The sequence below is a fragment of the Saccostrea cucullata genome, unplaced genomic scaffold, assembly GCF_032062105.1.
Source record: "Saccostrea cucullata isolate Sc308-1 unplaced genomic scaffold, CSIRO_AGI_Scuc_v1 ctg192, whole genome shotgun sequence".
Taxonomy (NCBI): Eukaryota; Metazoa; Mollusca; class Bivalvia; order Ostreida; family Ostreidae; genus Saccostrea; species Saccostrea cuccullata.
This window is the reverse complement of record NW_026932625.1, coordinates 170,429-194,918: the sequence shown is the minus strand read 5'-3', so window position 1 is coordinate 194,918 and position 24,490 is coordinate 170,429. Positions and strand designations below refer to the sequence as shown.

The 24,490-nt window shown below is 32.0% G+C and overlaps 2 protein-coding genes across 2 annotated transcripts; both read left to right on the top strand.

Moving 5' to 3' along the window:
- Positions 1–4,350: 4,350 nt before the first annotated feature.
- Positions 4,351–5,633, top strand: LOC134235670 (putative glutathione-specific gamma-glutamylcyclotransferase 2). The gene is made up of 3 exons (XM_062717809.1): positions 4,351–4,653; positions 4,779–4,817; positions 4,925–5,633. Exons 1-3 carry the CDS (start codon positions 4,477–4,479, stop codon positions 5,363–5,365), a joined length of 657 nt encoding a protein of 218 aa, XP_062573793.1. The 5' UTR covers positions 4,351–4,476; the 3' UTR covers positions 5,366–5,633.
- Positions 5,634–22,912: 17,279 nt separating this feature from the next.
- Positions 22,913–24,003, top strand: LOC134235669 (glutathione-specific gamma-glutamylcyclotransferase 1-like). The gene is made up of 3 exons (XM_062717808.1): positions 22,913–23,176; positions 23,291–23,329; positions 23,465–24,003. The coding sequence occupies exons 1-3, from the start codon at positions 22,997–22,999 to the stop codon at positions 23,951–23,953; spliced, it is 708 nt and encodes a 235-aa protein (XP_062573792.1). The 5' UTR covers positions 22,913–22,996; the 3' UTR covers positions 23,954–24,003.
- Positions 24,004–24,490: the final 487 nt, after the last annotated feature.

Here is a 24,490-nt window from a genome sequence, read left to right as displayed (position 1 = left end):
TTCAATAAAAGAATTTTTCTTAAATAGTGTTAACTCTTCGAGGAACGGTTCTCTTGCTGTGAATTCGTTTGAATGGGGTATAATGCAGTATTTAACGTTGTGAATTTTTAATTCTAGGGTGCCTTAAATTTTCTGCATATTGTGTTAATGCGCTTCAATATAATAAATAAATTGAGAAACATTGTTTTTGCTACTTTATTATCCTGTATTGTTAAAATAATTCAATATAAGCTACAAATTGAAAGTATTATAAAAATTTTTTTTACCTGGCAAGCAAAAGAAAAAAAAAAAAAAAAAGGAAAATTTCATTTTCCAAAGGCTTATTGTAAATTTTATTTTTAACTGTTAAAATAATTCAATATATATATTTGGAAAAAAAGTGGGGGGGCGGGGTAAAGCAAAAACTTGCCTGGGGACTTAGAAAATTTGACTAGTATATATCCTTAACATCATCCATCAACAACAACATTACTTACGTATGTGATTTAAATGAAAGAAAAAATGACGATGTGTTAATTTAAATTCATTTGAGATAATTTCCAAGTGTGGTAAAAATAACCCACACCGAAGTTTCTTTTAATATGCACATAGAAATATCCTCAGAATAGCGGTTTAGCACAGACTAGTACTTCCTAGCAAGAAAACAAATACCTATATGTAATCCATGTTTGGTAAAATTTTAAGTACGCATTTATGTTAATAAATAGAGGTCACTCATGTGAAAACCTTTTGGCACCCTATACTCAACATGCATGTAATGACACTGTGCATAATGGGTATATTATGATGGGATTTTTAGGCGATTGAGGACTGTATGTTTTTATGATTTAGTAGGTGAAACAATTTAAAAATAAAATAAATGGATTGGAATTTTCTATATTGAATTTAGAGGGGAAAATTGCTGTGTTTTGAAAATAAGTTAGAATATTAAGCTCTAAATATTCTTACCAAAACGTGGAAGATATATGTACAAATAGACAATCTTGCAATTCAGTGTGTTGTCCTGTGTTACAATAAGCATAGTGAAATCAATTTTCTTTGGAGAGAAATTTTCATTGTTTCATTGCATGTGATTGGTCATCAGCAAAACCATTTCCTCCATCTCCACTCTGATTGTAAACACAATTACTTTGGAGTAGATATAAAGGGATGCTGGAGTTCCTCATTGGTAACATGTAATAGTATGTAGTCTTCGGAGACCAAAATTACCAGCAAAATAAAAAAATGTTGGATATTCTGATGGACACTTATTTTGTTCCATTATTATGATTTTACCCTTTCTTTGTTCCTATGAATATAGTTATTTTCATTTATATCTTGGCTCAATATATCCCTCGCAGTGAACTTGAAATAAAGAACACAACAGAGTCTGCCATATTTGATTAATTTTTGAATATGTTGCACAACCATTCCCTTTGATAAACTTAAGTCCACGCTTTTTGATATTAATGAAAGCTGCTTTTTCACTAAAAATGGAACTTGTAAATTTACTAACCTTGTCATTTGTCATTTGCAAAATTATTTTGTTAAAAACGTTCTATTGTAGGCACAAGTACTCTAAGGTTGATATTAAAAGGATGCTTGAGTTTCTGATTGACAATATCAATGTGGTGTTTGGAGACCAGGTTTTCCAACAATCTATTGGAATCCCCATGGGTACAAATTGTACCTCATTACTAACAGACCTTTTTCCTTGTATTCATATGAAGCAGAATTTATACGAACTCTTGTACGTGAAAAGGAGAAAACACTTGTTGTGGCTTTCAACTCGGCATTTAGATAATTATATCAAGGTCAATTAACAATGGCTATTTCTATAACCATGTCGATGCCAAATATCCTGGTGAGCTTGGGATAAAAGATAACCCAGCGTCTGACGCGATATGTTTCAAATTTGGATACCAGGTACTAGTATTTTACTTGAAAAAGACGATAATGGTAATCTAGCAACCAAGCATTATTATATTAGCTTTTCAATCTTCAACTTCCCTTACTTATGCAGCAAATATCTTCATCACTTGCATACGGGGCGTAACGATTTATCGCTTTATATATTCTGGATTTGCAAGTCGGCCCTTGGGGACCTGTATTTGGCTGAAGCAGATCACGTGACTTAAAACAAAGACAAAGATAAGCGAGCGCAGCTCAGCTGCGGCATTCTTTTAAGTTCGATTGCCAGAGATGGAAGATAAGGTTAGTTGGGTTTAAGGTCTAATATCAAGGCTAACCACAATATTTTAACAATACTAGGTGGATTGCCTGACGTTGAAGGCTTGTGACAATGAAATACCGTATAAAAAAAATTTTAGCAAGGACTTAATTTTGACATTATTAGCGAGGGAGCCAAGATCGCTGAAATTGATTATTGCTAAAAAACGATTGCGCATTAATTGTGATGGCTTCTTTCGTGACCTTTTTAAAATCGCTAAAATTACATCTCGCTAAAAATGAAATACCCATTTTTAAGAACAAATTGCTAAATTTGTGTCTCGCTAAAATTTCCACTCATACGGTAGTTGTATTGTGTTACTAACCATTTAGAGGCCGACCCTAGAGGGAAGTCAACCAGTCAGAGACTTGACTTGTAACTTTTAAGACAGTGCAAGTCTCTGATAGCATGGATGACTGTACTTCCTGAATACGGACAACTCAGGATATCATCTGTTGTCAGAGGCTGACCACTAGTAGTACGTTAGGACTGGACATGGTGACAGACACTACGAGCCTGGATAAGGCATGATTGGTGTCTGTCCGGTACATTTGTGAACCTCTGCTTTCTTTTGTAAATATAAGGCCGACCATCAAGTGTGATGTTCCCCTTAGTAAGGGAAGGGTCATATCTGTATGTATTTGCAGGCCAGTCATTTAAAAGATCATTTTAAAGAGGAAATTATTTATCCAAACCCAAGATCCTGGAATCAACCACGTACTTACCCCTCAACACGTTAAAGGGTTTTATACCTCTCAGTTGATTCGATTTGCAAGAGCATACTCTTTGTATATAAAAGAAAGGATTTTTATCAAATAATTAAATTTTCTTATGAAATTTACATTAAATTTCTTTATTTGCCATGCAAAACTACGTCAACGGGAAACAACACCTTACAAAAGCGAATAACAGGTCTAAAACCAGCTTAAATCATACTCTGAAAAGAGAAGTAACTCTAAATGACTAATAGTCTATTAGTCAAGTTAAAGTGTCTTTTTGTCCAATTTTGCCCCTCAAGCCACGATACAATTGTTTGCATTTTACTTAATAAACACATTTCTTTTGGAGAATCATTTGGGTTAAACATTATATATGAATGAGCAGAGGATTAGTAACCCTTAAATTTAGTATTAAAGACATCCATGGTTTCATAGCTGTTTTATATCTAAAGTGATCCATTTGGAGAGATATATAACAAAGGCATCCCTGATAAGGAAACATTTAAAAACATTTGTGTAACCCTATGCTAAAGAAGCACCTTCATTTTCATACGAAACTAGCAATATTTTTTTTCGTTGAAAAGTTTATGGTTTAACCGTGTGTTGTAGACAAAAATGGCAATGTTTCTAAAGGATTTTTCTCTCTCTCCCAAATAAATATTATTTTTGATGAAGTACTTTTTTCAAAATAATTAAGAAGGATATATCAATTTTTCAAGACATTTTAAATGAAATAATAACATAAAGATTTGAACTCGTAATTTCATGTAACCTTCTTTTTACTGGTTGTACTCGAACAGTTTTATCGATCTAGGCGTTACAATGATGGAAGTCAAGGAAATAAACATGACAAAGAGACATAAATACAGGTGTATCGGTTTCAGATCCAGAACGTCTGTTACCCACCATTGTTTATTTCTAATTCAGGAAAGAAGCTAAGTACCGTGTACATTTATTTGTGTTAACGCCTAATACATTAATTGTCAGTCTTCACAAAAGGTAGATGACGAATTAAAAAAAAACTGAATGTTTAATACAATTGTCTTTAGATACTAAAAAGAAATTCCGGAATATATAAGTATGTGGGCAAAAAATAAAAGATTTGTAATTGTATTGCATATCGAGCCCTTTTCAAAATACTTACTATGTCAGAAAAATTAGCTTGCTATATTTTAAGAATGATTCCAAGTAAGTCAAAGGTGTTGTTAGATTCCTGGAATAACCCTGTGAATGTAATGTGACCTGAATGTGTTTTGGTCAATATTCACCGAAATTCAACCAAATCCGGAAGAAGGTTCAGTTCATTATTAAAACGTAATAGTTCTAATTAAGAGTTCGCCATCCAAAATGGTTGAAACTGAAAGTACAGCAATGCAGGTTCCTAGAATTTACATCACAAAAAACGTTAGTGATTTTCATGACTTATATATAATTACCAATGTTAGGGTTTATCCAGGGAAATGTTTATGAAATGGCAGAGGGTATAAATTCTAGTCAGGGACCGAGAACAGCTAAAGAAGTCTTAGTACCTCAGAGATCTCACTGAAGATGTTTGAAAACAATGGAGTGAGTTCTGATGACGCAGAAGTTTTTGAATTTTTTGGATATGGGTCTCTTCTGTGGAAACATGATTTCAAGTTTTCACAGAAAAAATTAGGTTTTATTAAAGGTTTCCAGCGGAAGTTCTGGCAGGAAAATAAAACACACCGTGGAACAGAAGGAAAGGTTGTTGGTTTGTTAGTTTTTTTTTCAAAGATAATTTCAATATAATTATCTGTCTAAAAGGTTCTCTGATAAGCATTTTTGAATTCATCCATTCATGTAATGAAGATTTTTGTGTTTAATTTCAGCCTGGAAGAGTTGCAATTTTACATGAAACAATGGAAAATGTGAGTAACATAGGAGGGTTTTTTTTAATTCTAAAAAATAAAAATAAGCCGTCAAATTTCACGATTTACTCAATGGAATAAAACTGTAAATCTTATTTTAAATCTAGGATGTTCTGTGTGGCGTGAAATTCACCGTAGTTGGATCCGCCAATATTCAAGAAGTCAAGCAGAAACTTGATGTTCGGGAGACAGTGCTAGGGGGATACACGTCCTTTCACACCACGTTCTACAACGAAGATGGCGTCCACTCCAAAGTTCTTGTTTTCAATGCTACCAAGGAAAACGATCTCTACGTGGGACCCAAGTCGGACAAGTTGGAAGAAGATGTAGAACACATCGCCGAGCAGGTGGTTGCAGCAACAGGGAAAGCGGGAACCAATGCAGAATACGTCATTAAACTGGCCTACTTTGTGCGTCGCTTTTTCCCTAATGAAAACGATGAACACTTATTTTTACTTGATGAAAAAGTGCAAGAAAAACTTGGAAATGACTCTGAAAGTATTGTCACATATCATCAACAAGTAGAAAACAATATTCATCACGTATAATGATAAACACGGTAAAAAGATTTATCTGCAACATTGCAATCATTTTATGTTTGCGCTTTTAAACGCATATAGGGTTCTTCGGATGCGATCTTAAAATTCAGGCCCCGTGTAACGACAGGCGTTGTCACGATAGAAATTCCCCACTGCTTATTGGCCCTAAGTGCCGAATTAAGATAAAAATTTGATGCCTTTCATCGGTAGACGGTAACTTCTTTGTATGTTTATGAGTGCAAAAACTCAAATTGGACGTAAGGCAACACATAATCATTCAAAACTCGCAAAGGCATTCAGAGGATTTGTAAATCTGATCAGTCTTCGTGCATGTATTTGCTATTAAATGTCATTGTAATAAAATGTAATGGTTTTATTACAAGTGTTAAAATGTGCTCTAAAATATTCTAACAACTAATGTTGCCAGTTCAGAATAATTCAATTATAAAGAAATATTAGCATGCATATTTTTCAAAATATTGTTTGCGAACTTACCTACTTGAAGGATTTGATCCTATCAGAAAGTTTAAATAACATGTATGCAAATGCAGAAATGCACGTGAAAACACAATTGTTATATACTAAGTAAATTGCATGTATGTACTTTTTAAAACTTATTTTAGATTAAAAATGTAAATCTCTTTTGTCTGTAAATAATAGAATCAGAATGTATGACTACAATTGTGATTAAAACAATGGATTGATAATGCTTGTGTGTGAACTTTCTGTAGCTTTATTAGTTGTTGTGGAGAATTGTAAATAAAGCACTGTAAATACCTTCCTGTTAATTCCACTCACCTGAGCATAGATAACATATGTATATGGCTAAAGATCACAGAATAAACAAGATTTTTTCAATATTTATACATGTAATTTAATAATAATACAATATGACATGATTTTATTTCACTTTTTCTTAATTATTTCACGTGTTATACTAAATAAACTATTTACCTAAGACACAATTACCTAGTTTTTTTTTTTTTTTTTATCTTACTTTACTTTGTTTTGCAAGATACATGTTAATGAAACTACACTTTTTTGTTTAAAATCCATGTTGAGAGACTTTCTCAATATTAAGGTATGACTAAATAAGAAGGACTCATCCTCTTCGCCATTCATGATAAGCCCGAGGAAAAAAAAAGAATTTGTTCCAGAACAGGAAGCTTTTCATATCCTGGAAGCAACAATAATGAATAGCATATCGGATATCTGCCAAGTCTTCTTATTTAATGCCCCTGCGTATTAAATCATTTGTGCTCATATTAAATCACTATGCTCATAATACCGTCAAAATTAAATATTAAAATTTGTTCAGACACCTGTAGAATCTGTAAGCGATACATGTACAATATTAAAGAAAATTTTAGATATAATCATTGCCTATCTGACTCACATCGGCCATTCATTTATAGCAGATGATATATTTCTTTTTAAAGTTATCATTTACATATGTGCTTGTTGTTGTTGTTGTTGTTGGGGTTTTGCATTGTTTTGGATATTTTTGTTTGCTAGAATTTTGGATAAACTTCTTTATTTTCATTTTTTCGAGAAAAGGTAAAACGTATTAATTAATATTGATTCACATAAAAGAACATATCGACAAACAAAACGAAATATATAGCAAAACAATAAATGGGGGACCTAATAACTAAAACAATGTCCTGGTGGATCAATAATATGGAGTAATCAAAGTAATCAAACTCAAAATCCAAAAGAAACATACAAATCAGATGAAGCGCAAACAATAGAATTAGGAGACATATACGAATAACCATCTTCGGCTGATCGGTCACGTCCGCCGTGTGCTCCTTGTCACGGTGCACACGATGCACGAAATAACGGGAAAATCCGTCAACAAATCTGTGTATAAATAATGGTATAATAATTTCTATGAAAAATTGACAATTAGGATTCCAGATAATGATAGATTTTATTCAACGATAAAGTCAATCATCGTATGAACCAAGAACTTGCAAAAACTGAGTTATATGAAACTGTTTATATTTTTGTTTCATCAATGTTTCTATCAATTTGTTTGTCAATAACATCTTATTAGCAAGATTTCCTAAATCGAGCATGCATTTTCATACATAACGAAATGGAAAACCTATGAAAAATATTAGAATACGGAAATCCCGTTCTTATTTGTATGATCTAGGGTAATATACCTGTTAGAAGGCTCTTGGAAAATTAATTTATTAATTTTTATTGAAAAAAAAAGAATAAAAGAATATAGATTTTGATCATTTAGAGAAACTGATGAAAAATCCATGTTTATAAAAATCCATGTTTACATATTTTTAGCATTTAAATAAACTGTACTTCTATATTGCAAAAACATAATTATATTAACTAAAGGTGAAAAAAATATTTTATTTTTATTTTGAGTTTTTCAAAACAGGACATTAAAATTACAATCAAATTAGAAGTATTTATACTTCCTTTTTTGGTAAAGGAAAAAACAAATTCTGTTTATGATACATGAGCATTGGTGCATCACTGATTTCAAAAGACAGATATGGAAATTAACCACACGCAGTTGTTCTCATATAACCTAATTAAAGGTCATCACAGTACATACATTTTGCTCAATGAATTTAGCTCAGTGAGTGTTTATGATCCAAAAGAAAATCAGTAAAGTGCAAGAACTTTTTGTTATCTTTTGTATGATTATTCAGCAGAAGGCGTAAACAACGAAGTCGTCTTGACATAAAATAAATCAATCATACTTCATCGTTCTTTAGAAAATTAAAAATCGATACTGAAAACCAATACAGGGTAATGACCCCATGTGTACCAACATTTGGGTTTTGGAGAATAAACTGAACTTGAACTTGACAGAAAACTTTAGGTTTGTTTGTTTGTTTGTTGTTGTTTTTTTTACTGGTTTTTCATAGTTGATTTGCCTTCTGAAGAGCAGATTACGACATACAACTAGTTTTTTTTATATTTAGCTACAAGAAAAAAATAACGCATAGTATATAGACAGGAATGTTTTCAAGGTAAATGTTGGTAAATGAATAAAGATACAACTCATTGGAATCCTATTTGCACACTGTATATTTTATGTGCATGTGAAACTAATAAATATATCTTATTTAAAGAAAGGGGGCTTAGGAAACCTTTCGGTTATGGGGGATATTGGTTGAAATTTCAGTTTCATATACATAAATGCAAATTTCACCAAACTGTAATGAATGGAAACAATTCAAAATAGAATTCATGTTGTGAATGTTGTTATAGCAAGGAAATCAAATTGTTTTAAAATAAAATCAGAAATTGACAATTAAGCAACATAAACATTTTAACCATAACAGTATTATTAAAAGTTTAACGCATTAAAATCAATCATAGATTAAGAATTCCGAAACAATCTAAACTTTAAAAAAAAATGTAATCAAAGCATAATGGCGACTTATAGTAGACTTGATATATTATACATCCAAGTAAACTTTAAAAAAAATACATGGCAGAGTCTGTCACATTGCTTTCATATTTTGGTATTTTAATGACTGTAGACAACTACGGCCTAAATTAAAAAAAAACGTAATCAAAGCATAATGGAAAATGGCGAGTAATGTGTAAAAATAATGGTGTGGGAATGAAGGAGGCGTGGCTATAATTTTATATCATCTTCTGATAAACTATGTTGATGGTCATGTAATATAAAAATATTTACATAAATATATAGTATACAATACAAACATACAATACACACAGAAAATAAAGCATATATAAGATTGTAAATAAAATGGCATAAATAGAAAGACTGAACAATACTAAGAAAATCATAGCATTAGAAATTATAGACAATTTACATAGAAAATACATGTTACATGATAAACTAGAAGTACTGTGAGTACTGAGTTTACAAAATGATACCCTTGTCTCCCCCGCTATTGGAATCCCGAACTATGTGTCGTATCAAAACGAAAACAATACGAGGTGCATATTAGCATTAAGTAAAACCGATTTTGAGAAAGTCTCATTAAATTTTTTGCAGTGGTATAGCAGGAGTTGCGGATAAGAGATGGGTACCCAAAAGCATAACGGACGGACTTATAGATGAACAAAAAGGACACACCGATCACTATATATATATCCCCTGCTTTTCAAGTGGATATAAATGGGAAAATGATATGTCATAATTAGAAAATGGTTAACAGATGTTTCTATGATTCCAGATCTCACTAAAACTGACACAACGGTATTTTTGTGACCCAGTCTTGTTTGTTGCCTTCACTTTCACATTGTGTATTTACAAACACGGCATATTTTTATATTTCGTAAGTACAGGGTGTACTTTACTTCCAGACTTTTTAATTCACGTGCCCTACAATTTACAGATTATTTGGGAGTTTTATTTGATAACTTGAATGAAATAATTATTAACAAGTTATCCAAAATCCCCTACCGGTTAGAAGAAGAAAATATCTTTGTGAAGCCTTATTGCACGTCTTTAAAACATGACCGAATGGGTTTTTTTAAATACCGTATAAAGTATAGCGAGTTAGACGACAAGCTTGATCTCTTCCATTTATAATCTAGGAGGAAACTAAATGTTAATGCTTAATTGAATAAATCCCAAATCAGGCTTGATTTGATTTTTTTCATGCAGCAAATTTCCGATTATTTACCTTAATAGCCTTAATTACCTTGATTCCACTGTATTTGGAATCATAGAAACGGTTTTGCAAAAGGGAGATATGCATCCCATAAAAGTAAAAGAAAAAACTAAAAACTTGTGATAATAATTAAAATTAAAACTATGACTAATTTTAAAAGTTACATCAAAGCTCACTAACATTGCAGTATTATGAATTATGATTCATTGTCTTAGTGAGTCGCAATGTTTTATCGATCACCATCGATCCTACAAACAGAAAAAAAAATTCAATACCATGTCTAATGACATTGGTCTTATGTCTTACTAAGTGTCCTTGTTAAAGAATTTTATTAAGTTTTATTAGTAGTTTTCCCTTTTATTACATTGTATTAGTAGTGTTTTCCTGTGGACATTGGGTGAATATGTAAATTCAAATGAAACCTCTCTATACATGATTTATGTTTATGAAATTAATGACAAATGATTATTGTTAATTAAATTAATGACAAATATCTAACTCATCATCCTGAAAGTGAAAGCAGAACTCATTCTGTTTATGATCAGGTTCAGATGCAAATACTAAATTGTTTACCTTATTAATTAAACTGAAAGTGCAGTATATCCATCAGAGATACATCATAAAAACTCATAAGAACAGGTGGTTGCAGCAATAGGCGAGGCGGGAACCAATGCAGAATATGTCATTAAACTGGCCTACTTTGTGCGTCGCTTTTTCCCAAAGGAAAACGACGAACACTTATTTTTACTTGATGTACAGGTGCAAGAAAAACTAGGAAATGACTCTGAAAGTGTTGCCATATATCATCAACAAGTGGAAAACAATATTTATCACGTATAATGACAAACACTGCAAAAATATTTGTCTGCAACATTGAAATTCATTTTATACCTGTATTTTTAAACGCATATAGGGTTCTTAAAAATCAAGGCCTCAAAAAAGGAAGATATCTTCTTTATCTTCTTTATTGTCCGTGTTTGCTCTGCTCCTATTTTGTGATGTTTTATGGACTTTTGATCTTGAATACTGTCAAAAAAAAATTTCAATTTTAATACCTATATTACCAAGTAATTACTGTCATGCATATTTTTTTTCAAAATATTGTTTGAGACCTTATCTACTTGAAGGATTTAATTCTGTCAGAAAGTTTAAAAAACATGTACCGGTACGCAAATGCAGAAATACCTGTAGAAATACGACTGTCATATACTTAGTAAATTACCTGTATGTACTTCTAAAAACTTATTTTTAGATTAAAAATGTAAATCTGTTTTGTCTGTAAATAACAGAATCAGAATGTATGACTACATACAGTTTTGATTAAAACAATGGATTATTAATGCTTGGATGTGAACTTCTGTAGTTTTAATAGGTTGTTGTAGAGAATTGTAAATATAGCATTGTAAATACCTTCCTGTTAATTTTACTCACCTGAGCATTGCTAATAATGTCTGTAGCTAAAAAATCATAAAATAAACAAGCTGTTTTCCTTATTAATAATATAATGATAATGATATATTGCTTATGATTTTTTTTTCACTTTTTCTTAATTATTTCACGTGTTAATGGATTTCAATTTTACTAAATAAACTATTAACCTAAGACACAGTTACCTAGGTTGGTTTTTTTTTCTTACTTTACTTTGTTTTGCAAGATACATATTAATGAAACACATTGAGAGACTTTTTTAAAACAAGGTATGACTAAGTAAGAAGGACCCATATCTTTAAAAAATCGCCATACAAGATAAGCCCGAGGAACACCAAAATAGGTATTTTTAAATAAACCTTTTTAAATAAACTTAACAATGATTTAATTCAAATTAATTAAAACACCCTGACAAAGTATCTACAAAACAAGCGCAATTTCAAAGTCGATCATTGATCCATAGGTTAGACCAAACGGTGTTTATATGTAGAAACAAGAAAGGTATTTGTTCCAAAACAGGAAGTTTTCATGTCCTGGAAGCTGTTAACAACAACAATAAATAGCATATCGGATATCTGCCAAGTCTTCTTATTTAATGTCCCTACGTATTAAATCATTTCTGACTGTGCTCAGAATACCGTCAAAATTAAAGATTAACAAGGTAATTCAGAGAATTTGTGTCCCCCGCTTAGGGAAAAGTAAACCATGCGAAGTTCGGGGGGGGTTTCGGATCCCCTTCACTGAATTTGTAGAATTATGAAATGTATACAAATGTATACATACAATGTAAGCAAATAAAATATGCCAATATGGATATAAAGGTTTGATGAATTATTCTTTATTATGTGTGTAGAAGATTCTTTTTTATATGGAATATTTATCACACAGTAATGATGATATTATGAGTTTGTACAAACCAGACCTCATAAATTTTTCATTTCACATGCTGAATACTATCGTTTAGTAAAAAAAGAAAAATATTTCGAAAAAAACAAAATAGATCGTCCGAGATGCGATCCCGGGCCCTCTCAAAATTGAAACGAGAGACATACCACTAGATCACGGAGCCGCTGTAACATGGCGACAATTGTATACAAACATGAAGTGACATACATGTATATATTCACGTTCGATATTGTCAAAATTTTACACAATGCATAGTGTCTAATTTAACCTTTATTAAACAGTTCTAATAGATGTAATAAGAATATAAAGTCCACCGAGAACCTGTTTTATACGTAATAATTCTCCTCATGTCCCTGTGCTAAAAATAGCGACATGTAATACAATAAATACTAATAAAATCAACGGGCCCGTTTATTTTATTAGCATTTATTGCCGGGGCGGGGCACTTTGAGAGGAGTGAGAGAGGTCCTAGGGAGTTTTGGTATAATATTACATAGCAAAAGCTCAAAATCTTCTTGAAATATCGCCCGAAAATGATAGTGTTTCATACAAAAAGAATGTATAAATTTACGACCTTGAACTTTGACCTTTTGACCTAAAAATCAATAGGGGTCTCCCTTAGACCACAGGGAGTTGTTATGTAAAATATCATTGCAAAAGCTCAAAGAGTTCTCGAGATATCGCGTGGAAACGAAAGTGTTATAACAGACAGAATTTGATTATTTATGACCTTGACCGTTGACCTTTTGACCTCAAAATCAATAGGGGTCTTCTTTAGTCCATAGGGAGTTGCTATGTTAAATTTCATTGCAAAAGCTCAAAGGGTTCTGGAGATATCGTGTGGAAACGAAAGCGTTACAGGCAGACAGACAGAAAGAGGGACGGACGGACGGACAAACCCAAGTTAATATCCCCCACTTTTCAAGCGGGGGACAAAATTATTCAGACACCTGTAGATTCTGTAAGCGATACATGTACAATATTAAAGAACATTTTAGAAATACTCATTGCTTATCTGACCCACATCGGCCATTCATTTATAGCAGATGATATATTTCTTTAAGTTATCATTAAATTTGACATGTGTGGATATTATTTTAGATATTTTGCTGGAATTTTGCGTAAACTTCTTTATTTACTGCAGTTATAAAGAAGATATCTTCTTTATCTTTTTTATTGTCCGTGTTTGCTCTGCTCCTATTTTGTAATGTTTTATGGACTTTTGATCATGAATATACTGTTTATTATCCCCCGTGTTTCAAGAAAAATCCATGTTTATATGTTTTTTCCGCATTTAAATAGATTCAACGTTGACCGAAACTTTAGATTTAGGAAACTTTTTGAACTGTACTTAAAAATTGCAAAAACATGATTACTAAACATTCCTATTGTAGGTTTATTGATATTTTTTTTTTTTACTGATTCTTCGTAATTGATTTGTCTTCCGTAGAGCAGATTACGACATGTATGCAACTAACTTATATTTTTTATATTTAGCCACAGGAACAACAAATAAAAAATAGTATTTAGAGGGAAATGTTTTCCAGGTAAATATCGGTAAATAAATATATATAGAACCAACTGAAACTCTATTTGCACACTGTATATATTATGAGCATGTGAAACTAATGAATACACCTTATTTAAAGATAAGGGACTTAGGATACCTTTTATAGGTTTTGGCGGATATTGGTTGAAATTTTAGTTTCATATACAGTACATGAATGCAATTTTCAACAAATTGTGACGAATGAATACAATTCAAAACAGAATTCAAGTTTGTGAATATTGTTATCGCAAGAATATCAAACTGTTTTAAAATAAAACCAGATATTGGCAATTAAGCAACATCAACATTTTAAGGTTCATAAACCCTCTGCTCACTCGTATAAAATGTTGTTTGAACTTAAATGATTTTCCAAAGAAATGTATTTTATAATTAAAATACAAACAATTAAAGTAAAGCCTGCGAAGCTAAATTGGAGCATGTAAAACGCCAAACTTTACACCCGCCAAGAAAACGCTTTATTCGGTATTTCGATTTATATGTAGACTCAATATATCCAAGTAAACTAAAAAAATGACTCAGCAGAGACTGACACATCTATTTCATATTTAGATGTTTCAATGACTGTAGACAACTAAGGCCAACCAATAATTTTTAAAATTGTATTTCAAACGATAAGACTTTTCCTTATTCACGTGGTAACATTCCGCTTTCACCTGTATATGGGGTTTATCCTTCCAAACTCAGTCAATTCTCACGAGAATCCTCTGAGAATGATCAACTTACAAACAGCGCTTGAATTAATATTGTTCTTTTTTTCATATAATTCATTTCTTTCCTTGAATTATTTAATGCTTCTGTGTAACAATGTTTCCAACAAACTGACACAAGGGTATTTTTATGACCACGTCTTGTTTGTTTCCTTTACATTCACATTGTATATACATGTATATTTACAACATAGACCACGGAAGCAAATTGAAAGTGGGGGCTAATTGAAAAAAGGGGGGCTAAACCAACAAAAAAGACGGTAAACCCCAATTTTAAATGCTTATATTATGTACGAGGGGGTATCAAAAAGTTCGTGGACTGGCGCCATAAAATTAAAACCGTTTTAGATACATCAATGAATTTTCAAATATCTGGTCAGCATAATCTTTTCTTTCTATAGAATAAACCGCAGATCATAAATTTTATTTTTAAATAAATTAGTTATGTTTTTGTAAGCTATGGTATGTCCAGGCGGCGCAACCTCGAAAACGGCGTTTTTTCGACCGCAGTGTAACTAAGAAAAACTCTTTTGATATGAACATTTGCAATCCAAAAATCTTATTAATTCAGTTATATGTTGGGACACTATTGCTTCATAAAAATGAAGTTTTCACCTCATTCTGAAAGTTCTATGAAAATTTATCGTAAATTTGACTTGGAGTGTCCAAACAAATAAGTCCTTGAAAATGACGTCAAAAGGGGGGGAGGTGTTTCATTTCAAACATTCTATAAAGTTTTGGCCCTGAAAAAAGTGGTATAGACCTAGGAAATGTTTAAACTGGCTTTGGAGATATTAAATGCATCCAGAGTACTTGTTTTTTAATGCCAAATAGGTTCAGAAAGAAAAGGGATGCACAGTTAATGTCGATTTGTAATCAAGGTGTGAAAAATCATTCACGTCAAAAATGACGTTGATTATATACTGCAGATACAAATGTATTAAACTCCCGAAAGTAAAATATGCTGGCACAATCGAGCGAGGATCTCTCCCAATGTATCAATCCATTTGCAATATTATATGCATTTAAAGCCGCTGTTCCTGACATTGTAAAGTCATAAAAACAAGACGGGATTAAGTCCTTACTCAACTCCAGGGAATCTCATCAAATTAAGTGTATGAGGTAGAAGAAGCGGACATTGAAAAACAATGACGTTGTGGGACGTCATGAAACAAAACGGCGACGGCGCCGGGTAATCATATAATGTCGTTTTTATTTTATCATATTTTAGCAAAAAATGAACGAATCAAGCTAAAAATTTTCCAGATTTCTTTATTTTCTGTTGCTTTATGTCCCTTTTAAAATTTGAAAGTATAGACTACATAGTACTAATTTTATAGCCTCAGTCCACGAACTTTTTGATAACCCCTCGTATATACTGAGTATTTGCAAAAAAGTTGGGCGGGGGGCTAAGCCCCCTAGACCCCACCCCCATCCCCATTTCCGACGCCTATGACAAACACCGCAAACACCACAACAATCCAAAATAGCAGCAAAGCAAACACGGACCTCCGAATTTTATCATCTAAGAGAGATATAAAGCTAAAAGTTATTTCTGAATTGAATAAGTCCCTAAATCAGGCTTGATTTGATTTGTATGCAGCGGTTTGTTTACCTTAATGTGATTCCACTGTACTTGGAATCATAGAAACGGTTTGCAAAAGGGAGATATGCCTATTTGCATCTCATAAAAGTAAAAAATAAATCAAACTAAAAACCTTGGATAATAATTAAAAAATTATATTCAAACCAATCTTATAACATCAGATCATGTATGAATTCGGTCCATAATTACTAATTTTAAATGATACATCAATACTTACTAACATCACAGTACTGTGGATTATGATTCATCGTCTTAGTATGTCGCAATGTTTTTATTGATCGCCATCGATCCTACAAACTGAATAGAATGCAAGACTATTGTCTAATGACATTTGTTTTATGTCTTACTACTTGTCCTAGTTGATGACTTTTGTAAGACTGACGACAGATTTCTCCAATATTTTCCAATCAGGATAAGAGAGCACACCGCGGATGTAACAATCGGCAGGGGATGCTCACTCTTCCATGGCACCTGATCCCACCTCTAATGTTTCGGAGGTTCGTAGTTGCTTTGCTCCAATTTTGTATTGTTTAATGGACTTTTAAGCTTGAATGCTGCACGTTATCTCCATTTATTTCGATAATAGTTTTCTCTTTTATTAAATTGTATTAGCAGTTTTCCCGTAGACAATGGGTGAATATGTGGACGCGAATGAAACCTTCTATACATGATTAATGTTAATAATTCTGAAAATGATAGCAGAGTTCAATTTTTGTTTATTTAGGTTCAGTTCCAATTCACACATAGAACTTGAATTAAGTAAATATACACTGGACAAAATTGCTAATGCATCATCTAAGATAATTAATATTTTACTTATAAAAACCTATTAATGATGTAATTGATAAACAAATATGTTACTTTAATAAACAATAAGGCATATTAATATTAAGCCTTATAATTAATTAACTTCAATGTTTACTGAAGTGTGAACAATTCATAGAAAAACTTATATCGTTTCTAATCCATTTTCGAATAATAAAAAGATTCAATTTTTTCTTCGCATTTGTGTTCTTATTTGTGAATTGAACGTTTGCCGGATCGGTACTAGTGTATATAAAATGCTTCTATTACCAAAAACAGTGACACTGGATTAAATATGGGTGTCAATGTTATGATTTTAGGGTTTTTCTAAGAAAGGATGTTCATTACAAAGGGTATTATAAAGGGTATTAAAACTCGTACAGCACACACGGATATAGATGTGAGCTTATGAGAGATCATATTTTAGAAAAATGTTTAACAACAACGGAGAAATTTCAAATACTGCAGTAGTATTCGAATTGTTGGGTATGGGTCTCTTCTATGGAAGCATGACTTCAAGATTGTTGAGAAAAAGCATGATTTTATAAAGGGTTTCCATAGAAAGTTCTGGCAGGAGAATAAGACTCATCGTGGAACAGAGGAAAAGGTTTCTTTTTCAGTAGATAACTCTCTGGCATTTAATCTTAATATCTCTTCACAAAATAATGGTTAGATTCTTTAAAGGTACTTAGACACAGATTTGAAGATATTATTTTCTCTATAATTTTACGACTTATATATTTTAATAGCATTTCACACAAAAATTAATTAAAAATCTTATTTCATATAAAAGATATTAAAATTTCAATTTTTTTGGCGGGTTTGATTGACACATGCTTGCACTTTCACAAATTAATTTTATTCTTAATCTTAAGAAAAGTGGCAATCTCGTTGTGTATAAATGAAAAATATGAATACTATAATCCAGAAAATTCAGAGTAGACATGTTCAAAAGCAAAACAAACACGCAATATATTGTCAGTCCGTGCAGTTGTGGTAAGCAGACTGTGACATTTGAACGCACCCGGTGAACTGTAAACATCAACAATAACAGAACTCTTGCCCTGTTTACAAAAACTGTGTACATAACACGAGTGTGCTCGGTTTGCTAAACTCTGTACGCAACTCTTAGTTCAAATTGACGATACTTGTGAAGGAATTTTGCTTTCTGATATTTCTACTCAGAATAAAATTATTTTTCTGGATAAAAGTTTTAATATTTCTTATTAATACACAACAAGATTGCCACTTTTCCTAAGGATTAAGAATAAGGTTAAAATTTGTGAGGGTGCAAGGATGTGTCAATCAAACAAATCAACATATTTTTTAATATTTAGCAACAGGAAAAACAAATAAAATATAGTATTTAGACGGAAATATTTTCCAGGTAAACATTGGTAAATGAATATACATAGATACAACTCATTGAATCTCTATTTGCACACTGTATATTTTATGAGCATGTGAAACTAATGAATTTATCTTATTTAAAGATAAGGAGCTTAGAATACCTTTTATACGTTTTGGTGGATATTGGTTGAAATTTCAGTTTCATATACAGTACATGAATGCAATTTTCACCAAATTGTGATGGATGAAAACAATTCAAAATAGAATTCAAGCTTGTGAATGTTGTTATCGCAAGAAAATAAAATTGTTTTCAAATAAAATCAGAGATTGACAATTAAGCAACATAAACATTTTGAGGTTCATAAACCCTCTGCTCACTCATATGAAATGTTGCTTGAACTTTAATGATTTTCGAAAAGAAATATATTTTATAAGTAAAATACAAACAATTATAGCATAGCTTGCGAAGCAAAATTGGAGCAAGTAAAAGGCCAAATTTTACATCCGTATAGAAAACCCGTTATACGGTATTTTCATTTATATGTAGACTCAATATATCCAACTAAACTTAAAAAAAGACTCAGTTGAGACTGACACATCTGTTTCATATTTAGAATTTTTAATGACTGTAGACAACTAAGGCCAACTAATGCTTTTTAAAATCGTACTACAAACAAAACATTTCCTTGTTCAAGTCGTAACATTCCGCTATCACCTGTATATGGTGTTTACCTCTCCTAACTCGGGCAATTCTTAAAAGAATCCTCTGAAAATGATCAACTTACAAACCGATTGTTCGTTATTTCCATATATTTCATTTCTTTCCTTGATTCTATCAAACTGACACAACGGTATTTTTATGACCCAGGCTGTTTGTTTCCTTTACTTTCATACTTGTATATTTACAAACACGGCATATCAAAAGGACGTAGAGTACAGGGTGTACTTTACTTACATACAGTACTTTTAAATTTACTTGTCTTACAATTTACAGATGATTTGAATTAAATATATCAGATCCACGTTAAAGTCGCGTATTAAAAGATTGAGGGGGCAATATGAAAACCATCTATCCTTCTGTGTTCAATAATCCAGAAGTGAAAAAAAAAATTAGATAGATTACATGATCAGTACCTACTGGTCACTGCCGACAAAACAGGTATAAACATTGTCTTCGTTTGTAAGCTCATTATATAAATTGTATTTTAAAAGAACTTGGATTTAATTCTACAGGTGGTAATCATACTTATACTCTTACTTTCCTTTCTAAGGAAGAAATTCTTCAAAATCATATGTCAGTTTTAAATATTTTTAATATTCCAAAGAGCCAAAATGAATTTGATCTACCCTCTATATATTGGATTCCGAAACTTCATAAACATCTTTACAAACAAAGATACATTGCGGGTTCTAGTAAATGTTCAACCAAGCCTCTTTCGTTACACCTCACTAAGATATTGACAGTAGTGAAGGAAAAACTTCAAGAGTACTGTGCAACAATATATTCAAGAAGTGGTGTGAATCAGATGTGGATGCTCAAAAATTCCAAAGAACTATTAGACATTTTGAAATCACAGAATTTTACCAAAATCAACAGCTTAAAAACTTATGACTTTTCAACTTTATACACAACCATTCCCCACGATAAATTAAAGTCCACGCTTTTTGATATCCTTGACAGCTGCTTTTTCAATAAAAATGGAACTCGTAAATTTACTTACCTGGACACTGGTCATTTGCAAAATCATTTTGTTAAAACACATTCTGATTGCACTGTGGCAACGCATTTTTAAAAAAATTACGCACTTTGAAAATTTTTTTCAAAGTGCGTTAAAATTGGGACAAAACCAAGGCACTTTGAAAATTTTTTTCAAAGTGCGTTAAATTTGGGACACATTCAACGCACTTTGAAAAATTTTTTTCAAAGTGCGTTAAGAGTGTACATTAACATTTTTTGTCATGGTGACATTTTACGCACTTTGAAAAAAAATATGTATAAAACAAAAATTTTAGACGTAGATTTTAGTTATTGAGAGAATCAATTTGTAATAATTATACCTTTCGAAAAACCTTTTCATTTACATGTACATATGTACTCATTTAACCTCACTGAGAACTAGGAGAAGACTAGTAGAAGGTCTCTCATGTTAACTTTTTTCTTATACATTGTACATAGCCGTCGGTACCAAATTGAAAGAGGGCCCCCCTTCAAGGTTAGCCAAATTTTCAATACCTATATTATGTGTATCTTTTCAAAACGTTTGTGTGCCGAAGCCCCCCCCTTCCGGTACCGATGCCTATGTTACACCCAAATATATGTATTTGCATAACTGGTATGACGTTAAAAACTTTCAATAAAATCTAGGTTAAATAAAATGCATGCAAACTGAAAAAAAATAATTATAGTTAAACATTTAAGAGAGAAAGAATTTTCAAAGCATGGAAAAATCAAAATTGCTCACTTTCACATCCTGAAGTGACCTCATCACCGAAGAGTTATCAAACAGGTTCAATTGTTTATCATACCTAAGATTTGCAAGAAAATTGACCAAGCCATAAACATTTTTTCAAAGTGCGTTGATTTGGTCCCAATTTTAACGCACTTTGAAAAATTTTGTCAAAGTGCGTAATTTTTCAAAGTGCGTTATAACAATGCACACACAAGTACTCTGAAGTTGACATCAAAGAGATGCTTGAGTTTCTGATTGACAATATCTATGTGGTTTTTGGAGACCAGGTATTCCAACAATCCATTGGAATTCCCATGGGTAGCAATTGCGCTCCTATTTTTATATTCATATGAAGCAGAATTTGTGCAAAATTTTATGCGTGAAAAGAAGAAAACACTTGCTGTGGCCTTCAACTCGACATTTAGATATATCGACGACGTATTAACAATGGTAATTTCCATTCCTACGTCGATACGATATATCCTGGTGAGCTTGAGATAAAAGATACCACAGAGTCTGACACATCTGTTTCATACTTGGATATTTTACTTGAAAAAGACGTTAGTGGTAATCTAACAACCAAGCTATATAATAAACGTGATGACTTTAACTTTTCTATCGTCAACTTCCCTTACTTATGCAGCAATATACCTTCATCACCTGCTCTCAGTTGATTCGATACGCAAGAGCATGCTCGACGTATGAACAATTTCTAAAACGAGGCAAATTATTGACAAGCAAGTATGAAACAAGAATATCAGAAGTCTTGTTTAAAGTCATCATTTCATACGTTTTATGGTCGATACAATGACCTTGTCATTTATCAATTTACACCTTACAATTTATCATTGAATCAAATGCTGACTGGCGTTTATCATACTTATTGTTAGTCCATTATTTATACACTGAATTGACGACGGATTTTCCGTTATTTCCTGGTCATGACAAGGGGCACATGGCGGGTGTGACCGGTCAGCAGGGGATGCTTATTCCTCCATGGCACCTGATCCCACCTCTGAAGTTTCGGAGGTCCGTGTTTGCTTTGTTCCTATTTTGTATTGTTTTATGGACTTTGAGATTAAATACCGTTCGTATCTCCATATTCTTCTTGGGAATTTCATTAGCTAACTTGAATGAAATAATTATGAACAAGTTATCCAAATATAACTAAAAGTTATTGCTGAATTGAATAAGTCCTCAAATCAGGCTTGATTTGATTTTTTATACAGCGAGTTTTGTTCACCTTAATATGATTCCACTGAATTTGGAATCATAGAAACAATTTTGCAAAAGGGAGATATGTATATTTGCATCTCATAAAAGTAAAAATTTAATGAAACTGAAAAACTTGGATAATAATTAAAAATTATATTTAATCCAATCTTATATCATCAGATCATGTTATGAATTCGGTCCTTCATGACTAATTTTAAACGTTACATCAATACTTACTAATATCGCAGTACTATGGATTATGATTCATCACGACCATTGTCCATTGAAATTTGTTTTATGTCTTGCTAATTGTTCTTGTTGATGACTTTTGTTAGATTGACGATGGATTTCTTCAAAATTTCCCGATCATGACAAGGGAACAAACGAGGGGTGTGACCGGTCAGCAGGCGATGCTCATTACTCCACTGCACCTGATCCTACCTCTAAAGTTTCGGAGGTTCGTAGTTGCTCTGCTCCTTTGAATTGTTTAATGGACTTTTGAGCCTCAATACTGTTCAATATCTCCATTTATTTCAAAAATATTTTCCATTTTATTAAATTTATCAGTAGTTTTCCTGTGGACAATGGGATAAGATGTAGATTCAAATGAAACAACTATACATGATTAATGTAAATTAGACAATGACAAAAACCAAACCCGAAACATTCTGAAAATGAAAGCAGAATTCAATCTGTGTATTCAGGTTCGGTTCCAAGTACACACAAAGTACTTCAATTAAGTAAAGACATGTATACTTAATTGTTTACCTTATTAATTAAACTGAAAGTGCAATAGATCTACAGTATCAGATACATCATAAAAACTCCGAAACCCTTGTATGCTTCATGGATTATTATAGGTGTCAATGCTAGGATTTCAGGGCTTTTCTAGGAAGGGATGTTTATAACAAAGGGTATAAAAACTCGTACAGCACACAAGGATATAGATGTGAGCTTATAAGAGATCATATTTAAAATGTTTAACAACAACGAAGCAGAAATGTCAAATACTGCAGAAGTATTCGAATTTTTTGGGTATGGATCTCTTCTATGGAGGCATGATTTCAAGATTGTTGAGAAAAAGCATGATTTTATAAAGGGTTTCCATAGAAAGTTCTGGCAGGAGAATAAGACTCATCGTGGAACAGAGGATAAGGTTTTTTTTCAGTAGATAACTCTCTGGCATTTAATCTTAATATCTCTTCACAAAATAATGGTTAGATTCTTTAATTGATGATTTATCAAATCATAATTTTAATTAATTTTTTAGCCTGGAAGAGTTGCAATTTTGTATGAAACAAAAGAAGATGTGAGTAACATACGGGTTCTTTCTAAATCCTGAAAATGAAAGATAATCAACCTAATTTCACGGTTTACTCAATGGAAAAAATCTACTTGAAAAAAAATCATTTCTTTCTGATGTTATTCTAATGTTTTAATGTAGGATGTTCTGTGGGGTGTGAAGTTTACAGTAGTTGGATCCGCCAATATTCAGGAAGTCAAGGAGAAACTGAATGAACGGGAGACAGTGCTAGGGGGATACACGTCATTTCACACCACGTTCTACAACGAAGATGGCGTCCACTCTAATGTTCTTGTTTTCACTGCTACTAAGGAAAACGATCTCTATGTGGGACCCAAGTCGGAGAATATGGAAGAAGACGTAGAACACATCGCCAAGCAGGTAGTTGGAGCAACAGGGAAAGCGGGAACCAATGCTGAATACGTCATAAAACTGGACTACTTTGTGCAGCGTTTTTTCCCAGAAGAAGATGATGAACATTTATCTTTACTCGCTGCAAGAGTGAAAGAAAAACTAGGAAATCGATCCGACAGTGTTCTCAAGTATTTGGAAGAAATGGAAGACTATTTTGCACGTATGTTGATGGATACTCGGCAAAAACGGACGATGGCTTCGTTTCAAAACGCATGAGTAAGATATATCCATGTATCCCAAAGCATTGTAAACGTGTTCATTTTTGAGGTTTTTATTTAAATATTTTATTTTTAATGCATGGTTAATTTTTGTAACTCAAGAAAATGCATAGCATTTTAATAAAAATCTCATATTGTAAGTAAGTAAGATTCTTGTTATTCATAATGCCCATATTTTAAACATTTTTTGGACTGTAACTTAGATGAGTTTATCGTACGATAAAGATTAAAATCTAATTCAAAATGAAGTAGAAATATGATTGATTGATTGATTGATGTATATACCATGATTTTTTTCTTTATGTTTTTTTTATTCTTCTTGATGAAAAAATATATGTTGAACTGGAAATTCATTCAAAGTTTCTTTGGACAAAGTTAACAGCAGAAATTTAGAAAACTCACCATTCGTTATTATCTTTTCATTTTTCAATAATTCAAGATTTATGAGAATGAATTGCTTTTTTTTTTTTTTTTTTTTTGCTTTTTTGTTATTGAATATTTATGTGAATTAAAGCAGTGAAAATGTTTCGCTTTC